Below are 20,066 nucleotides of genomic sequence, written 5' to 3'. Positions count from 1 at the left end.
ATTTCTGAAACTGTTATTGATGTTAAGCCAGGCTTGTGACCAGTCCGATGACTTTTTGATGATTGCTGACAAGATTGGGTATTATCTGACTTCTGTTTTTCCTACATATCTTTTCCATCATACAATTACTTTGGCCTGATTCTGTAACTCGAACGCCAAGAGTCGAAGGAGTCGGCAGAAAGTGCTGAACATTGCCTTATCCATCAGGGGTATTGATCTCCCCACCATCGAAGGGATCTACTGGAAGTGCTGCCACAAACCAGCAGCTCATATCATCTAAGATCTACACTACCCTGGCTGTGCTCTCATTTTGCTGTTACTATTGGAAAGAAGGTACAGAAGCCTGAGATGTACAACCTCCAGGTACATGAACAGCTTCGTCCCATCAACTATCAGGCTCTTGAACCTTACAACCCCTAACCACAATCTATTATCACCAACTATCTATTATGGACTATGTTTTGGTTGCTCTACATAGTTTGGTTTTGCACTATTTGGTTACCTAGTATAACTGAGATTTGTGCATTATTGTGTATTGTATATTAATTTGAGTTATTCTTGGTTTCTTCTTGGTTTCTTGGTCCTCCAAAATATTCCAAATTGGAATTTAAACTGGAGGTGGTGGAGGGAGGACTTAAGCCAGAAAGGGTTTTTGGGAAGAAAGAGCTACCTTAAATTAAATTGCATCTGGTTGGGTAACTATGGTAGGGTGAAGATTATTCCATGCTTTAATTGTGCGGGGGAAGAACGAATTGCTGTACATACCTGTCTTGGTAGCTGGAATCTCAAATTGGATCGAATGCCCTCGTCTGCTCCGAATTGGTTTGGGTTTGATGTAGGTCTTGTAATCTATGTCGAGCTGACCATTTAACATTTTGTAAAAACAGGTCAAACGGTGAGTTTCACGTCTGTCTTGGAGAGGGTTCTACCCCAGTGAATTCAGAAGTTTGGTAACACTCGCTTCTCTCTCATAGGTGTTAGTAACAAATCAAGCTGCCTGTCTTTGGACACATTCGATGGAAGAAATTTTTTTATTTGTGTATGGGTCCCATGCTGCAACAATATTCACATTATTGTGCTTGTGAAGCTGCAGCAAGTAAGAATTTCATTGCTCTGTTCCTGGGGCATATGACAATTAAACACTTTTTCGTTGACAACCTCTAGCCAAAGTTAACAGGGACCTAGAAATGGATGTATTCTGTCCATTTGATGTTTAATTTAGCAATCGCTTGTGTGAGGTCAGGATGAGTAACTACGATGACTCTATCTGAAAGTCGTAAGCAGTTTAATCTTGTCAGTTTTCCCTTCAAGCCAACAGTGACCATGTAAAGGTATTGAAATAGCCGTGAAAAGCTCTGGGATTTTGAAATCTGACATAAAAATCCATTATGCATAAAAACCATCTTGCATTGATGCAAAAATACAATAAAAAATCAGTCTTGATATAATTCTTCATTAGACTGTTAGAAGTAGGTAGCAGACCAGTGGCCCGACTAGTAGAGCCACAGCTTCGTTCCATCCTGACCTAGTGTGCTGAATGTACACTATAGGCACTGTTTCCCTCTGACCTCGTGGGTTTCTTCCAGGTTCTTCACTTTCCTCCCACATCCAAAAGATGTGCTGGTTGGCCACTGTAAATTATTTCTAGTGTATAGATGAAGGGTAGAATCTAGCTGGAGTTGATGGGAATCTAGCTGGAGTTGATGGGAATCTAGCTGGAGTTGGTGAGAATACAATAAATGTCGCTAGTTGACCATCAAGTTTGATGGTCAGTGGCGCAGTCTTTATTGGTGAATCAGTGTGTGGCTGCCAAGACTAACTCTGGATGTGCACATTTTTTATGACAGTAGGGGTTGCAGGGAGACACTGGCAGGTGTAGCTTCTGATGACTTCCTGTGTTCTTTGGTTCAGATTACTGCGCCATGGGCTGCTTTCAAAATGCATATACAGCTTTTAGCTCAAATCACAGCAGTCTATCCCATCCTGCCACATTCAGTTGTAAATAATGGTAGATTGGTAAACAATCAACTGGAGGAAGACAGACAAAATGCTGGAGTAACTCAGCGGAACAGGCAGCATCTCTGGAGAGAAGGAATGGGTGACGTTTCGGGTTGAGACAGTCTCGACCCGAAACGCCATCCATTCCTTCTCGCCAGAAATGCTGCCTGACCCACTGAGTTACTCCAGCATTTTGTGTCTACCTTTGGTATAAACCTGCATCTGCATTTATTCTACACATAAACTGGAGAAAGCTCCACAAATATCTCCATTCTAAACGATGGGAGAGTCAGCGCATCAGTTTCAAGAGAAACCTGAAGCATTTGCAAGTATCTTCAACCAGATGTGCCTGATGGAAGATTCATCTTGGCTTCCCCCAATGGTCCCCAGTATGGCAAATGCCAGTCTTCAGCCAACTTAATTCAATCCATGTAATATCAAATACAGTTAACGCTTTTGGTTAAAGGAAAGGCCCTCGACCCTAACAAGATTCAGGCAATAGTATTGAAGATGTGCTCCAGAACTTCCTCAAAGTATAATCCAACATTGTGAAAAAAGACACAAAATAGACTATGGGTAAGGCAGCATCTCTGGAGAAAAGGAATAGATGATGCTTTGGGTTGAGACACAGCCCAGGTTGTGGCATTAAAGAGTTCTAACTATACTGGGGTTGGTGGGAACCAAGGGGGGAAACCCTCTGCTGATTGGAATCACACTTAGCACAAAGGCTGATGGTTGGAGATCAATCATCTCGGCTATAGGACGTCACTGCAGGAGTTCTCCAGTGTACTGTCTCGGGCCAAATCGTCTTCAGCTGCTGCATCAATGATCTACTTTCAATGAAAGGTCAGAACTCAGGATGTTCGCTGATGATTGCATAATATTCAGCACCACTTGCGACTCCTCGGATAATGAAGCACTCCACATCCAAATACAACATTACTTGGACAATATCCTGGGCTGATTTGATAGATTGCAAGTAATATTCGTGTCACACAAGTGCCAACCAATGAAGATATCCAACGAAGAAAATCCCTGACTTTCAATGGTATTGACATTGCCGAATACACTGCTATCAATGTCCTTCTGTGTCTACCTTTGGTGTAAACCTGTATCTGCAGTTAATAATCCCAAAGACATATAGGTGGAAATTGTTCGTTCTAAGCTTCCCTCCCAGTCTGGTTTCAGTCAAAAATCACTGAGTCCTTCTAAGAGTTGTCATTAACCAGAAGCTGAACTGGAGTAGTCATGAACACAATGTGGCTGGAAGTTGCCTCTTAGTTGCATACTATCCTGACTTGGAAATATATAGCTGTTCCTTCACCGTCACTGGGTCAAAACTATGGAATTCTCTCCCTAACAGCTTGCTGGGTATAACCACATCTCTAGGCCTGCAGTCGTGCAAGAAGGCAGTTCACCACCACTTAAGGGCAATTAGAAGTGGGCAATTAAATGCTAACCTATGAAGCCCACCTCCCTTGAATGAACTTTTTTTTTAAAAAGGTAACACTCAAACTTGCCGTTCAGTATTATTTTTCTGTCTTTTATTTTTATCCTCTCGTCATAAATTCTCGTCATGTGTAGAGCCATTGCCTCACTGCACCAGAGACCAAGGTTCAATCCCAACTTTAGGCACTGGAGTTTGCATGTTCTCCCTGTGAGCACATGGATTTTCCCTGGGTGCTTAAGTTTTCTATCACATCCCAAAGACATGTAGGTGCAAATTGCTCGTTCTAAGCTTCCCCCCCCAGTCTTGCTTCAGTCAAAAATCACTGAGTCAAGCACTTGCGCATCTATCTCTATGATCGTCTCGCAACATTATTTATACTATTTACAATGCTTTTGCAGCGATCCAATTGAAATGATGCATTTAAAGTTTGTTTGCAAAATTGCTATACATTTTATCAATTTAAGAGAAACAGGGAGAACACCTGGACCCCTCACCATCCTGCATACCAGTCTGAGCCTAGACTGGCTGGTGCCAATCAAAGGCTGTAAAGTTCAGCTGACAAGGGTTAAGCAATTCTGACAAGTGCAGGGATCCTCCATTTTATAGTGTATTTAATTTGGCTAATATTAACATTCCCCCGTTTTATCATTCATGATAACCCTCATCATAAACTCCAAAATACAATGATGACTGCTATACTTTAGCAATGTTCTAACAAGAAGATGTTGATGTAGCTTCTCAGAATTTCATCGAGCTTCCCGGGATTTCGTGGGCGTAGCTCCTTGATTTCTGTCTGATGAGTCTTCACCTCCCGAGTTTTCGTAGGCGCGAATCCCATCAACAATCTTGATAGTTCATTGGTCCTTGATTCGTAATAGAGTGGAGAATTCCTAAGAAAATCTGTGAGGAAACAAGTTAACTACTGATACCTTCATTAATACTTTTACAATGATGAATAGAGCCAGGATGTTTAGGCACTAAAAAACTGAAATAGGCAGGCAAAAAGGCATAATAAAATTTCAAAAAAGGTACGAAAGGGCATTTATTGACCAAAAAAAGGCATAAAAAAGCATTTATTTCCACCACCAAAATATGGTTAAAAATAATAATATAAGCTAAACTACATTAAATGACCAAAGTTGCCTGGTTGCACATAATTACTAGCATTTTTTTTCCAAAGTATCTGGTGTTAAACTATGCAGTCTCAGACAGAATATGCTTCAGTTGTGAGAAACTTATTTCTACCCCAGCTGAGGTCACTGGTGCATACCTGAAACAAGCTACAGACTCTATATTCATATCGATATCTTGTGCATTACAACTACCTTTGAGAAGTTTAGCTACGTTTTGTATTTCTTCAAAATCTTTGTTAGCTAAAATCACGCTCTCACGTTTTCCCTGTATTCCTTTACCTACATCGCCACGAACTTTACAAATATCGTCAGTTGCTTTGCTTAAAACCTGCAAGTTCTTCACTAATGTTTCACCACATTTCTCAATAGAAATGATAGCTTGTGGGAAGTTTGCAAAATTGGAAGCAATAAACACAAGATTGCAGTGGAGGGACTTTTTCTGCATGATTTCACTGACGATCCTGACTGCAGCAGATTCTTCTTCTTCAAAACAGTTGATGATTTATTTTATCTTTGCAAAATTTCCAGCATAGTAGAGTACAGTAGAGAGCCACCTAGTCAAAATGGGATGGGGAGGTAGCGGAATCTTGGGTACCATTTCCTTGAACAACTTCACACATGACGGTACTTTGAGGAAGATTTTCTTGAATTGGAAACTAGGCGATCGACATTTGGAAACAGGCTACGTCGGTGCTTGCCAATTCTATGAAGTCCTTGAGCTAACCATGTCAAATGCAACATTTTGGGAAATAAAATTTTAAGTCACAAACAGAAGTACATTCTCGTGTGTTATACCTTCTGGCCAAAGTACAACAAGTGAAGATGTAAACAACTGAGCAATAGAGCAACAAATACTCCTTTGACGGTTGACCTGCCTCCAGTGTACTGATGACCACATTGGCAACATATCTCCCCACAGCATCAGTTGTCTCGCCTATTGGGATCCATATTTTGTTGCATGCAACTTCATCGCTAATGTTCTGCACAACAATGTTGAAGCCTCTGAGAGATTTATTTTCCAATTTCCACAGTGGAATTCCAGCATCAACATAGAAAACGTCATTGTAATCACAGTACAACTAGAGAAAATAGCACGACCTTTTAGCAAAATGGCAAATAAAAAAGGCTGATTTAGGCACTCGATCGTGAAAAAGGCATTATCCTGGTGAAATCATCAAAAAAAGGCACATGGCATTTATGGCAAAAGCCTGGCTCTACTGATCACGTATTCAGTTTTTGGTTTTAGTGCAGGTGGGCAATCCTGCTTCTTTATGTCCTTCCAATGATATCTTACAGCCCTAGCCAATTTGACTGGCACTATTTTCTGTCCAGTCCATGTTATTAGTCTTAGTGGCTTCTGCTACGTTGGTGGGGAGGCAATTCAGTAAGATGGCACAATATTGAGGGGTATTTGCTCAATTTCTGTAATTTAAGTCACCCGATTGGTCCATATATAATTCAGAGAATCGCTCTAAAAATTCATCTGCTGCTTCTCCCCTTTTTGGTCTTACATCTAATATTCTGGCCAAATCGATTTTTTTAAGGGTGTTTGCAAGGGTTGTTATTACAGTTTCCTCCCTTGCACCATTGTCCGCTATTATATTTGCAAGAGCTTCATGCAACGGATGCCTTAAATTTGTTAGGAATCTGGTGGCTCACTTGGGGTAATTATTTGTTGGATCACCGCCCATAAATCCCAGGAATCGGCGTGATAAACATGCATTGTAGTTCTTAAGTGATCCACAAAAGAAACGGGTGATTTTCTACAATCGGGTATTTGACTGTACAATAGCCATCATCCATAGGCTTCCATGGGGAATAGACTCTAATTGTATGGGGATTATTTGCACTCACTGCATTGGTTGGATCAAAAGAAGGATTAGGTATTTCCCGTTCAGGGAACTGCCTAAGGGTTGTTTGTTTAGCTTCAGGATCTACCACAGCTTCTTCAATTGTTGTCTCACCCCCAGATGTATCTTCCCCATCACCGTACTTTCTAAATGATTTATTTCCTTCTTTAACTGCTCGTTCAATTTGTCTAGGGGTATGGTCTTCTTTCTCCTTAACTAATTTAATTCTTTTTCTAGTCTGGCTTCTGGTACCATGAACTCTAGGACTGTCTGTAATGGGCGGAGCGGTCGGGTTTAAGGGAGTTTGTGCCCTGGAATTTGATTGTCTATTCCGTCACGAGCTCCGCGATGTGCATCTAAGGTATTGGGATCGTAAGAGGAATAAGGTGGTGGACGTGAATTCCTAATTCTAACACTCTCCCAATCTTCTAAATAATCATCGTCATCCCCCTCGTAATCAGTGCTAACCATCGGATCCTCACGCTTAAAACTTATGGATGACAGCCTTTCTGTGAAAGATTTCCTTCTCCCTTTATCTTTAATACTCTCAGGCTCTTCCCTTAGGCTACGTGGAGGTTCAAATGTTTCAGTGTCTTCTAATTTTAGCCCCCGCTTGCTTCCCGAGTTGCTTCCTTCCAACTTGCCATTCTTTCCTCCGCTCAACTCGCTTTCTCATAATAATTTCTCCACAATTCAATAAGTTCCTTCGCCTCTGTATTATCGCTGCATTGCCATATAATCTGCTCAATGTATTTCAATCCCTTTATTGTATCTATGCCCCCTCTGGGTCATAATTCACTCCCTAATTCTCTCTTTAATGATCCTGAAAGAATTCTCAATCTGTTAGCTTTTTAATAATAATAATAACTTTATTTATAGAGCACTTTAAAAACAACCACTGTTGCAACAAAGTGCTGTACATGACTAATCATGAACAAAAAATTATTACAAGACAATAAAAACATTAAAAGAGAGTAAAAACAATAAAAAACATTAAAAACACTAAAACAGGAGCAAAGTCTCATGCAGGGTCAAAAGCCAAGGAATAGAAAGGGTTTTAAGACTGGTTTTGAAGATGGACAGTGAGGGGGCCTGTCTGATGTGCAACGGCAGAGTGTTCCATAATGTCGGAGCAGCAACAGAGAAGGCTCTATCCCCTCTGAGCTTCCGCTTAGACCTCGGTACCTCCAGGAGCAGCTGATCAGCTGACCTGAGGCACCGGGCAGGAGCGTAGGGATGAAGCAGCTCAGAGAGGTAAGGCGGGGCGAGACCATTTAAAGATTTAAAAACGAATAGAAGAATCTTAAAATGAACTCGAAAGTACACCGGCAGCCAGTGGAGGGAGGCCAGAATAGGCGTTATGTGCTCCCTCTTACGTGTTCCAGTTAAGAGACGAGCAGCAGCTTTCTGAACCAACTGGAGACGAGCCAGTGAAGATCGAGTAACTCCAAAATAGAGTGTGTTACAGTAATCCAGCCTAGATGTAATGAAGGCATGGATTACTGTTTCAAAATGCTGCCGCTCAAGAATGGGCTTCACCTTTGCCAGCTGCCTTAAATGAAAGAAGCTGGACTTAACTACCGCGCCTATTTGATGATCTAATTTAAAATCACTGTCCATCCTAAAACCCAAGTTCAAAACTGTTGGCTTCACACACAGTGCCAAGGGACCCAAGTCAACAGGGGGAGGTTCACGGCAGCCATTGGGACCAAACACTATCACCTCTGTCTTCTTTTCATTAAAACCTAGAAAGTTTAGGGCCATCCAGGATTTAATGTCATCAAGACATAACAGAAGTGATTTGACAGAGAAAGCATCTTCCTTCCTCAGCGGCATATATATTTGGCTATCATCAGCATAACAATGAAAAGAGATGCCATGCTTTCTAAGAATGGAACCCAGAGGAAGTAAGTACAGTGAGAAAAGCAGGGGCCCTTGTGGAAATTCACTGCATATTTCTTGCAAAGGACTTTCCGAGTCAGCGGATGTATCTTTATTTGCATCGTTCCTCATTCTATTGGATATGGAAGCAACTTTCAAACTACTCGCACCTCTTAACAATTTCCCTTTCTAATTTCGAAGTTACCAAAGTCGTTTTAAGCAATATTCAAATCAAAATGCTCCAGGAAACAACCAACTACGATCACACACGTTCTCGCAGCCCATTTCCTATCCCCGACCTTAATCTAAACACATGCAAATGAACTCCAAACACATAATCAAAATTGAACACAAAAAGGAAATTATTTCCACTTATTAAAAGTATACCTAACCACACTCCTGCATAAATCACAAACATCCACTTATTACAATGGTAAATTACACTCTAATAAATCCTCCCCATGGCACAATCGGTCAGCGGAGCGTCTCCTCCCCTGACATAGTGATCGAAAGAGTATAAAACTGATCAAACCACCACAAATTGGATTCTCACAATACTACAATCTAAACAATTACAAATATTTAATTCAAACACACTTTTACTTCAATTATCTAACAACCAAAAATCCTTGAACACTCACACAAGCAGCAATACAATTGGTGGTCTGCGAACTTAACGCACTCTAAATCTTAACTTTCTAAATCTTAATACACTCTAAATCTATTTACATACGCAAAGTATTTATATAATTCAGATCCGATAAAGATGCAAAAAAAAGACAATGCTGTATTTCTTACAATTTACTATAATAATTTAACACGCTAGCGCAGTTTACAAACACTCGATCTCAATGCCGCGTCATGCTGTTATCAAACAGTGAACCTCTCCCTCTGATACCGAAGATTTTCCCCTTCTTAGATTACTCTTTATTGAGGGGTACTACTCTTTAAATGACTACTTTTCCTCCCGAATGTTACTATCCTCACGCTAAGACTGAACTTCTACAGGGGGACCTCTATCCCTCCTCTCTAAGTTCTACAGAATTAGGGGTACCCTTCGCATTCGGATTACTTTTCACCAAGTAAATCGGGTTCCCGTCTCTCAGTAATGGCTGGTTCTCACGGTGCGACCTGACGCAAGATGTCACAAGAGTGAAGTGGTCGTGGTCCAGCACGAGTTCCGCACGATATAACGGGGGGTAGATAAAGAGTTCCCACGGTACTCGGCAATTCTGTCATTTGTGCGAGTGACTTGTCCGTCTCTCGATCTTTCCCGTTAATCGTGAATGAACATCGTGAACTGTAGTGTAGTTAATCACGTAGCACAAATGATGTCACTTTTTTTCACACACTATATAAATATCCTCCGTTCGTAGAATTGGCTCATTTGCAGACATGCCTATACAAAGTTGGTTCGAGTACAGGCTGGTTGTTATTTTCATTGACGCGCTGTATGCATTAGCGCAACATGTGCATCGAAAACGCTTGCGTGAAGGCAGAAGGGTGAGATTAATTAAAAAGAGAATTAAGAGGAAGTCTCACTGGGTTAAGCCCATGTTTCAACGGAGACCTCAATTTGGACAATATGAGCAACTGCTTAACGTGCTGTGCGAAGAGGATAAAAGTGCATTCAAAAACTTTGTCAGAATTTCACCCGAGCTCTTTAATGAGTTAAAGAATAATTTGGGGCCTCTGCTGAAGAAGACTGACACTGTAATGAGAAAGGCACTGGAACCAGGGTTGCGCATAGCAATCACCCTCCGCTACTTGGCCTCAGGCGATTCTTATAAAAGAATTTGTCTTACAACTTTCTTGTCGCCACCAACAGCATCTGTGGTATTGTCCGAGAAACCTGTGAGGCGTTCATCCAATTTTATTCAGCTGAAGTGATGGAATGCCCCAGTACACCAGATGCGTGGAAGAGAGTTGCACTGGGGTTTGAAAACAGGTGGAACTTTGCTCACACATGTGGGGCTTTGGATGGCAAGCATGTGGCAATTCGTAAACCACCCGGAGGTGGCTCAAATTATTTCAATTACAAGAAATTCCACTCAATTGTACTCATGGCGGTGGTTGATTATAACTACAACTTCCTGTATGTGGATGTGGGCACACCTGGAAGTGTTGGTGATGGCCGGATTTGGAAAGAAACCAGGCTTGGAAATAAAATGGAAGGTGGAACAGCAGGCATGCCTGATCCAGAACCTCTGCCAGGAGATGACAGCCCGGACATCCCATATGCGATGGTTGCTGATGAAGCCTTTGCACTACGGATGTGGATTATGAAGCCATATCCACAGAGGAATCTAACTAGGGAACAGAGGATCTTCAATTACAGGCTATCAAGGGCCAGGAGGGTAGTAGAAAATTATTTTGGCATCTTGGCAAACAGATTTAGATGCTTGCTCAAGACAATGGAGCAGAGGCCCAAGAATGTGGAGAGTATAGTATATGCAGCATGTGTTCTGCACAACCTGATCCGAATGAGAGGTGCAGCTGCTGGATCAGCAACATCCATCCAGGACGGTGACATAGTGGACAGTGACACAGGGGAAGTAACACTAGGTGCTTGGAGAAGTGGTGCGAACAAGTTGAAAATGGTCTCACTGCAGCGTTTGAAAGGTAACTCGGGCACATCCAGTGTGAAAGAGCAAAGAGACCATCTCTGCGCTTACTACAATTCACAATTGGGGAGTGTGCCATGACAGGACAGCTATATTGATGGGTAGCCGACCACAGGAACACTACTGCATGTTATAAGCTGACTTCCTAGTGTTGTCCTCTGAAAAGTGCTTCCTATAAGATGTTCGTCCGCAAAACCTGCCGTTTAGAACATTGCATTGTCCCTTTAAATGCCTGAGTTCACGCTTGTAGCGGAGGTTGATGGATATAATGTGTTTTAAATAATCTCGCGTGCCTCATTTGTTGTATTTCGTGTTTGCGAGGCCCTTTTACAGACAAATGTTTTGTGTGATGCATCTCCTCTCACTATGTGACAGAATTCGTCTTCTTATATTGTCAAATAGGAATAAAGACTTTGTATCACATTTACCGTGCTGATTGTCTTATTTCATTTTCTACCAAGAGGTGAAGAACACGTTTAAATAGCTGAACATTTCAGGGTCCTGCACACTCAAAAATGTAAATGAGTGAAAATGTGATTATATCACCTCCATTAAGGTATTTTGTGTTTCAGCATGAGAGGGATTATAACATTAGAGACATTCATCTTGTAGTGATGTATTAATGACGATTTGCAGACATCAAGCTGATAGTAAAAAATTAATTTATTTAGCAGTGAGGTAAACAAGCAATGACAATCAAAATGCTGAGGTAAAAGCTTTATCACACTTCAGGATATAATAAAATGTGGAGCCACCAACATGAGCATCACATCACCACTCACATGAGCACCCGGGATACTCCGCAGCCTTCGTCTCCAGCAGGTTGCGCTTTCTCTCCCTATTTCTATAATCCTCTCTGGATTTGTCATAGAGAATCTCATTGCATTGGTACCACTCCACCAGTTCCCCCTCTTGTTCCCTGTTGAAGTTATATGGCCTTACCTTCTGCCATCTTCCCTTTATGTTATCGTCTGCTGAGGCTATTGGGGAGGCAACAGCTACTGGGGAGGCAATCTCAAATCCACCTTGATCACCCTCTCCCTGCTCCAAGGAGCCCACAGGCAGTGGTATCTCTGGCATCTCCTCTTGCCTCTCCACCTGTCTCTCTTGCTGAGTCTCCTCCTCATTTACCTGCATGGCTAAAAACTTTCTGACTTTCTTTGACCCCTTTCTTTGCGCTTTTCTGAGAGGCATCTCTGCAAGTCTTACTGTGAAAAAGATTATCAAACAATGACAATTAGGTGGGACGTCCTCGATGGACACATGGTCCATTGGCGATATTGAGACCACCTTTTTTACTCACCTTATGTCCCCTCTGTCAAACTTCCGGGTTTACCGTTCGCAGGAGTTCCCACGGTACCCGCAAGAGTCATTACGGATATCGCACGGATATCGCACTGGCATCTGCGTTCATACAATGTTGCAACGCTGCTCAAGTCACTCTTGGAGAAATTCAAAAATGTTTGAATTTTCTCCCGACCTTACAAAGTTACACGACTACCTGCCGTTAGCGCCACGGAGGTCCTCGGTGGTCCACGAATGCCGTACTGCTATCGCAGAAGGTTCCCACGATGTTAAACTCTTGTTAAGTCTTGCTTCAGGTCGCACCGTGAGAAAGCCCTTTTACTCTTCGCTATCAGGTACTAATCAACAATCGATCAGTTATTATTCACTGTTGATCAGCCGCTATTTGGAATCGATCATGAATATGCACAAACTCCGAAGTTCTATCTACACAGAATTTGAATTCTACCGTATGGGCAGAACTTCAATGTGAAATTCTGTATTTGGAAATTTGATTCTGCAAATCTAGACTCGTTCTTAGACCCCTAGTTTTGGTGCGTACCACTCCACATACGCGGGCTCTCTAATTCAAACTAAATTGCCCAATGAAATCTCGAATGGACTAGCGTATTCTCAGCCAATCTATACTCTAGCCACCGAGCCCAGTATCTTTACGAGATTCCTCGTCCATCACTCCAGGGAGGGACTCAGATATCTTCACGCAGACACCCCTCTCTGCTGGGCACTGAGGGTTCAGCGCCTAGCCTCTTCGCGCTGGCAGTCGATGCCGATTTTCAGAACGCACCTTTCCAATCAGCGCTCCCGGCAAAGAAAGATCAATACGTAGGCCAGACCCGTGTTTGAATACCCCACCAATTGGACACCAAATCTGGACAGTGGGCCACCCCTCGCCCAATGAAGTGCATCAGTCTCTCGTTAAAGCAGCTGCAGTCTGCCAACTACGACCAAGTTTTGGGCCACTCCACGCCCTATTTTATGGGTCCCCAACCCAAAGGGGTGCATCTAAACTTTATTTTGACAAAACACAATTACAGTTCCAACTACTGTACCTAACCACCGCGGGTTTGATCCTCTTATCTACCTGATCAAGCCTTCTTGGCCTCATTCAAACAGAGACACGCAGTCCTAAGTGCTCTCCCAGAAGATCGACACAGGACCTTGTGGTAGCGGACTTTTATAAGTCCACGGGCCTCGAGGGGCCGAACCACATGGGGGTGGTCTCTTTACAATACAATAACAGATATGGATTAACCCCATACATGACAGACATTTCCCTAACCCAATAATCCAGTGGCTAATACATTGTATTTGAGAGAAAGTTATAGAAGGAAGCAAACAAGAATAAACATTGAAACATGTGTCCTGAGATTCAAACAGTTTCTCCAAGGCTCAACAGTTCGACCAATCATCGATTAACAGGATGATCGTCTCGCAACATTAGTTAAACTAATTACAATGCTTTTGTGGCGATCCAGTTGAAATGATGCATTTGAAGTTCGTTTGCAAAATTGGTCTACATTTTATCAATTTAAGAGAAACACCTGGACCCCTCCCCATCCTGCATACCAGTCTGAGCCTAGACTGGCTGGTGCCAATCAAAGCCTGTAAAGTTCAGCTGACGAGGGTTAAGCAATTCTGACAAGTGCAGGGATTCTCCATTTTATAGTGCCTTTAATTTGGCCAATATTAACATTGGCTTGTCAGATAATTAGTCTCTGTAAATTGACCCTAGAGTGTGGGCGAGAGGTAGTATCTGGGGGGAGTTGGTGGGAATTCGAGAGAATTAAAGAAAAAAATTACTGTATGGTAAATGTAGATAGGTGGTTGGTGGTCGACGTGGATTCATCGGGCTGAGTGCCTGTTTTGTAGTGTCCATCTAGTTTGTGCTGAAAACCATGCGCCATCTACACCAATCCCATTTTGTACTTCCTACATTCCCATCAATTCCTTTTAGGTTCTATCACGTTCGTGGCAATTTGCAGTAGGCAGTTAATCTACCAGCCCTCATGTCTTTTGGTAAGTGGGATAAAAATAGAACACCCAGGGGAAGCCCATGAAGTCACAGGGAAAATGTTCAAACTCCACGCACATAGTAGCAATGTTACAAAATTTTGAGATTTAAAAAATCAAATCTGCAATTTATCCCATCAGATAAAGCATAAACATAAGTTTAATTTGACACCTAATTCACTTTCATATCTCAAGTATTTAAAAAGTTATGGCCATTTTCATACTGGGAAATGAGCATCTTGTTCCCTATTGATTTTCTATGGACATAACAAAAAAGCTGTGATCGTGAACAGTCAAAAGCCCATAACTTTCTTAAAAATTAAGAGAACTGAATGAAATTTTCAGTTATCATAGATTGAAGCATTCTGAAACAAATATAAAATAATCTTACTTGGATGACCTGAAATTAAAGCATATAATTAGTTAGTTACCTAATTGTAGCTAATTTCAGACTTCAATTACTAGATCTAAACATCTATCCATTTCTTAATAAATGATTAACATTTTTAAATAGCCTAAATGTCCAAATAATATTCACAAATAATTCACAATAAAACATGATTTTTAAATCTCATTTACATTAATTTATAGACCAAATGGAAGGAATTTAGTGTTTAATTGCTGTAAATAAATGCCCATTTAAATCAGCTTTCCAGTGGGTCCCTGTGGAACGCGCTGGTTTAGAACGTTCACATTGCGGTAGATTTGTGCCCCAAATGCCCAGAAAAATACTGCGGGATATAATGCGCCCAAAATGAGCTACTCGCAATATTAAACTTTGTATAAAGGGATCTTTAGAAGCCCTTTTTAATGTAAAAATATACAGCCTTCCTTCAGTTGACTGCTTTATGAGACCCTGCGGTTGCTGGTGTTCGCAGGTTTAGAGGTTGATTTTTAAACTACTATAACTATTTTACGAGGCCTTTAAAACTAATAATAGCTTTTGCGACGGGGTCTTTCAGCGATTTTTCGTTAATAATTAACTAGGCTGAACATCCTCGATTTGAACAGCCTAGAGAAAATCGCGTTTTAAACCCGCCCCCTCTAAACGGCGCCAAAATCGCGCACACGGGCTGGGACAGATTTTCAGCGACCCTTCAGGTAGGCTTTGCAACATACCTACCATAGCACTGGAGATGAGCTTTGAACTTGTGTCACTGGAGCTGTGAGGCCACCCTTGTCCAAAAATCACCTCATCCAATCCTTGAATATATTCAATGACTGAGCAAAAATGCCCTCCCTCTTGGGTAGAGAATGATAAGAAGTCAGAATTGAGGAGCAAGAGTTGACTGGAAGATAGGTCCACAATCTTCCTGGCTTAATGCTGGCTCTCTTCCTGGCTTAATACATGAAGAAAGGTTGTGGTGTTTTCTGGTTAAGTAAGTGGTTAGTGGTGCTTTCTGGTTAAGTGGTTAAATTTTTCTGGTTGGGAAAGCTTGAGTGAGCACAGTCTGGGATTTTGCAAAAGGTTGGGGAATGTCAAATTTACTTATCTTGTTGATAGGGTACCCTTAAAGACCAATGGAAGATAGATAGTTCTTGAATTATAACATTCGGAAGTGGCAAGTTAAGTGTCCATTGTCAATACTGCTGATTTATTGATTTTATTCTCTTGCCGACATATAATTTACATTTAAAAAACATTTAAAATATGTAGTTAAGTCACACACACAAAATCAAAGTATTTACTGACATAACATAAATGTTTAATGTTTAAATCATTCACATTTGGAACATAATAGTGGATGTGTTCCAAAGAGAGTAACTTCTGACAATTTGTCTGTATGTGGACATCCATTGTGGAGAAGGGCTATCAAAGAAGCACAGTAAGATAATGAAGACTCTCAGATTTAGCTAAGGAACAAAAAAAGGCAGTCAATTTTCCCATGCATGGCCTCAGCGCAGGTAGGCAATTAGGAGTATTGTAGATGAACGTATGTGGAAGCTGTGCTTTGATATAGAGAGTTTTTAGTTTCCATGGCGACTGCTCATTGATTAGTTGTAATGGTGCTCAGAGTTATTTCACCTGTCTCACACTCTCCTGAGTATGTGAGTTGCTTCAATCTGACAGCAGGGAAAATCCATCTTCTCTGTCCTCCAAGGCAAGGGGTATAATGGAAGCAGACATTATATAAGTGGGTAGATTTTATGTATTACTAGACCAAGTGCAGACCCGTTGGGTCTGTTCCCCCAATGCTTGTTTGTGGGGCAGCATGCTGCATCACACACACTAACCACCCCCCCCCCCCCCCCCCCCACACACACACACACACACACACACTAACTACCCCCCTTGATATTATATTAATATTATTAATTTGCCCCTTTTACCCCATAACCCTATCCACTGACGCATAGCCCCCAACTCGCAGGCGCGTCTGGAGAGGGGGGGGGGGGGGTAGGGTAGAGAGTGAGGGCAGAGAGAGAATGGGGAGAGACAGAGACAGAAGGGCAAGAGACAGAGGGAGGGTGGGTGAGGAGGGGAGAGAGGGGGGAAGGGAAGGGAGGGGGAGAGGTGGGAGGAAGGGAGGGGGAGGTGAGGGGGTAGGGGAGGGAAGGGTGTGGAGGGGGATTTAGGGGAGGGGAAGGGGGTGTAGGGGATGCAGGGTGGGGGAGGGCAGGGGGGGTGCGTGAGAGGAACGGGGAGAGAGAGAGGGAGGGGGAGAGGGAGGGAGGGGGACAGAGAGGTGGGGAGAGAGAGTGGAGAGAGAGAGAGAGGGGGGAGAGTGAGAGAGAGAGAGAGGGGGGGCTGAGAGAGAGAGAGAGAGGAGAGGGGCGGCAGCTCCCGGGCCCGACCTGAGGACCGGGGGGACCAGCCAATCGTGGCTTCCGCTAAGGGAAGCGCACCCACCAGCGTGACAGAGCCGGGCCGGGGGGGGGGGGGGGGGGGACAGATGATCGGGCCTCCCCGGAGAGGAGGTCGTCCCCTGTGATAGGTAGAGAGGGGAGAGAGAAGAGGAGGGGGAGAAGGGAGGGTGGAGAGGGCGAGGAGAATAAGAGGTGGAGGGAGGAGAGAGGTTGGTGGAGGTGGGGGAGGGGAAGGGGAGAGGGGGGAGGTGGAGAGAGATTGGATGGGGAGAGAAGAGGGGCAGAGAGAGGATGGGGGGAGAGAGAGAAGGGGGCAGAGAGGGAAGGGGGGAGAGAGGGAAGGGGGGGAGAGAGAGAAGGGGGAGAGAGAGAAGGGGGAGCGGGAGAAAGGCATGGGGGTGGAAGGGAGGGATGGATGGGGAGAGAGAGATTAGAGGGGAGAGAGCGAGCATACATACACCAGCACTACCCCACACACAAGAGACAATTTACTGAAGCCAATTAAACTCCAAACTTGTACGTCTTTGGAACGTGGGAGGAAATTGGAGCACGCGGAGAAAACTCACGTGGTCACAGGGAGATTATAGAAACTCCATGCAGTCAGCACCCTAAGTCAACATCGAACCAGGATCTCTGGCGCTGTACGGCAGCGGCTCTACTGCCTATATAATATAAGAATAAATTATTCTTATAATTGTATCGAGAAGAGGAACTGCTCCACTGAAGGCACTTTGTAACCTGCACCTGGACCTTAATTGTAATTTCTGAGTTCGGAAGCTACACCATTCAAATAAGATATTGAGGAAAACTCCACCAAAAAAAACCGAAAGATGTCGGGCAAACCCTTGGTAATTTGGTTAACGAGTAAAATAATCTTAACTTGAGGACCCAGTGACATGGAAAATATGAGAGTTCCCTGTCATTCATATTGCAATTAACTTTTATATGCTGCACATTAAAAGTTTTTTTCTTTAAAAAAAATTTAAACAAATATTGAAGATTTTATTTTTGCATTATGCTGTATTGGATTTTCCCATAGTTATCTTTTACAGCTGCAAGCTCCCAGCTGACATTTTTTAAACAGGATGTTATTTATGGGTCATACTTACAACTTTTCTCTCTTGATTTGCTGAGCCGATTCTTTGGGCAGGCTATATCAACCAGTCAACTTAAAAAAAACATTGGTAAACAAGAGCAGCAATAAAGTTTATCTGTGCGATGGGAGAACAAGCTGAGGATGATTCCTTGTGCACTGCTCTGTGTTCCATCATAAGGTAAGAGGAATTTGAATCTGGTTTTAGTTCCATTCTTAGTTTAAAAACCTGCAATATTACTTTCCAAATGACAGTCCTTGCTCCCAGCTGCTAAAATACAAGGAGCTCAACAAATCAACTGAGTTATTTCAGTTGCTAAAGATCTGTATCAGAGTGCATGGTAACTCTTAAAATGCTTCGGAATTTTGATCAGTTGAAGAAGCATCAGCTGCGGGCCATTAATTGACCGGTGATAGCCTTAATCTTTTTTCACGACCTGTAGAATTATTTTGCCGACTAATGGAATTTGTTGATCTCAGATCAGTAAAATGTTATTCTGATTTGCATCATGTAGCTAAATTATTTATTTTGCCCCATTACTACTCACTGAACTTTTGAAGTGGAGTAAAAGTTTGTTTTTTTGCAGAGCTGTTGTATTGCTTACATTTAGCAGTTATCATTAATCTATTAATGCTGTTTGCTAGCTAGTTGGAGGATATGCTTCTTTTTAAATTCGACATGAATAAAGAATTCCATTGTGCAAGCCATAAGATGATATGTTAAGGTCAGGGAAAATTCAGAGTAGTTTTTAGCCTCTGGAAATTCCTCACAGACTCTCCTGTGGGACCTACTCTTGGGTGGCGTGGAGCTTCTGTTCATGTTGTGCAAATGCACATAGCATTGGGTAGAGGTCAGTGGGAGGCTTGGGGGAGGGGGGCTGGCTAAATGTGTAACTGGCGGGAACTCTGGTAGATGACATCATCTCTCCAGCCCTTTCTCATGCTGTCACATCTCCGATGGGGCCATGCACAGGGAGTAAACACAACCATCTATTCCGCAAAGTTGATCGAAAAGATGGGAACAAAGACCCTGACAAAACTGAGCCACAATTTCTTCCTCCAACCACACTCGCGATCATAATCCAGAATACCAGGACCTGAGTAACTTCAAACTTGAAAAGCAAAAGCTTGATTGAAGGAATAACCAAGACAATGAGGTTGATTTGGGAGATGGCCACGGGTGGGGAGGGTGAGTTTGGGTGTTTTCAGGAAAATTAAGGAATGCAGAAGATGGAATGGTTTGTTTTATTTTTAATACATAGAGGGTGAAGGCAGAAGGTGGTTTCAGGGTGGTTTTAAACATTGCTGGTACTTAAGGAGTCAAGAATGTGTTTATTTCATCTCAGCACTGTGATGGTTATTTACAAAAGGAATTTCTGCTTTCAGGAGTCAATGAACTTCGTGTGGACATTATGAACAGCGGACTATTTTTACTGGTGTTGCTAATTGGACTGCTGGTCCTGTCCTTGCTCAGATCTGGAGAATCTCAACACATAGCAGATGAATCATGCTCAGTACAAATCCTTGTCCCTGGTCTGAAAGGTATATTCAGTTTGAATCTTTGTGATTTGAAAATTATTGTGGACTGCTTACTATTAACGATGCATATGTTATTATCACATTAAATCATGGTAGTACTATTCTTTGCAACTTATTGGGTGTAAAATATAAATTACTGTATATGGGTTACTCCATGGTACAGCATGGATGGAAATGATCAGAATGCTTGTTGAGTGAATCCAATGCCCATTAGTGAACTAAACACAACAGTTCCTTATCTGTGCTGAATTAATTGAATTTAAACAAAACACCAGTGGAATTAGTTAGATTCTGCAGCCCACTTCTGATCATTATCCAATGAGTCCTGCTGAAAGGTGGGTGGATGATGACTAAAATGAATTCAACTGTGAGGGC

The 20,066-nt window shown here is 42.4% G+C and overlaps 1 protein-coding gene across 4 annotated transcripts in view; it reads left to right on the top strand.

The window, feature by feature from the left end:
- Positions 1–342: 342 nt before the first annotated feature.
- colec11 (collectin subfamily member 11) overlaps positions 343–20,066 on the top strand; it is a 42,045-nt gene continuing 22,321 nt past the window's right edge. Inside the window, exons 1-2 of one of the 4 annotated variants that reach the window (XM_033021660.1) lie at positions 343–363; positions 19,539–19,694. In XM_033021660.1, the coding sequence (XP_032877551.1) occupies positions 19,565–19,694 (130 nt within the window). In that variant the 5' untranslated portion in view covers positions 343–363; positions 19,539–19,564. Of the gene's footprint in view, positions 364–18,165; positions 18,334–19,123; positions 19,310–19,538; positions 19,695–20,066 lie in introns of those variants that run through there. The other 3 variants (XM_033021658.1, XM_033021661.1, XM_033021659.1) reach the window with 3 other exon arrangements.

This window comes from Amblyraja radiata, chromosome 5 (genome assembly GCF_010909765.2).
Source record: "Amblyraja radiata isolate CabotCenter1 chromosome 5, sAmbRad1.1.pri, whole genome shotgun sequence".
In the NCBI taxonomy this organism is placed as follows: domain Eukaryota; kingdom Metazoa; phylum Chordata; class Chondrichthyes; order Rajiformes; family Rajidae; genus Amblyraja; species Amblyraja radiata.
The sequence above is the reverse complement of the archived record's forward strand: the minus strand, read 5'-3'. Positions and strand labels throughout refer to the sequence as shown.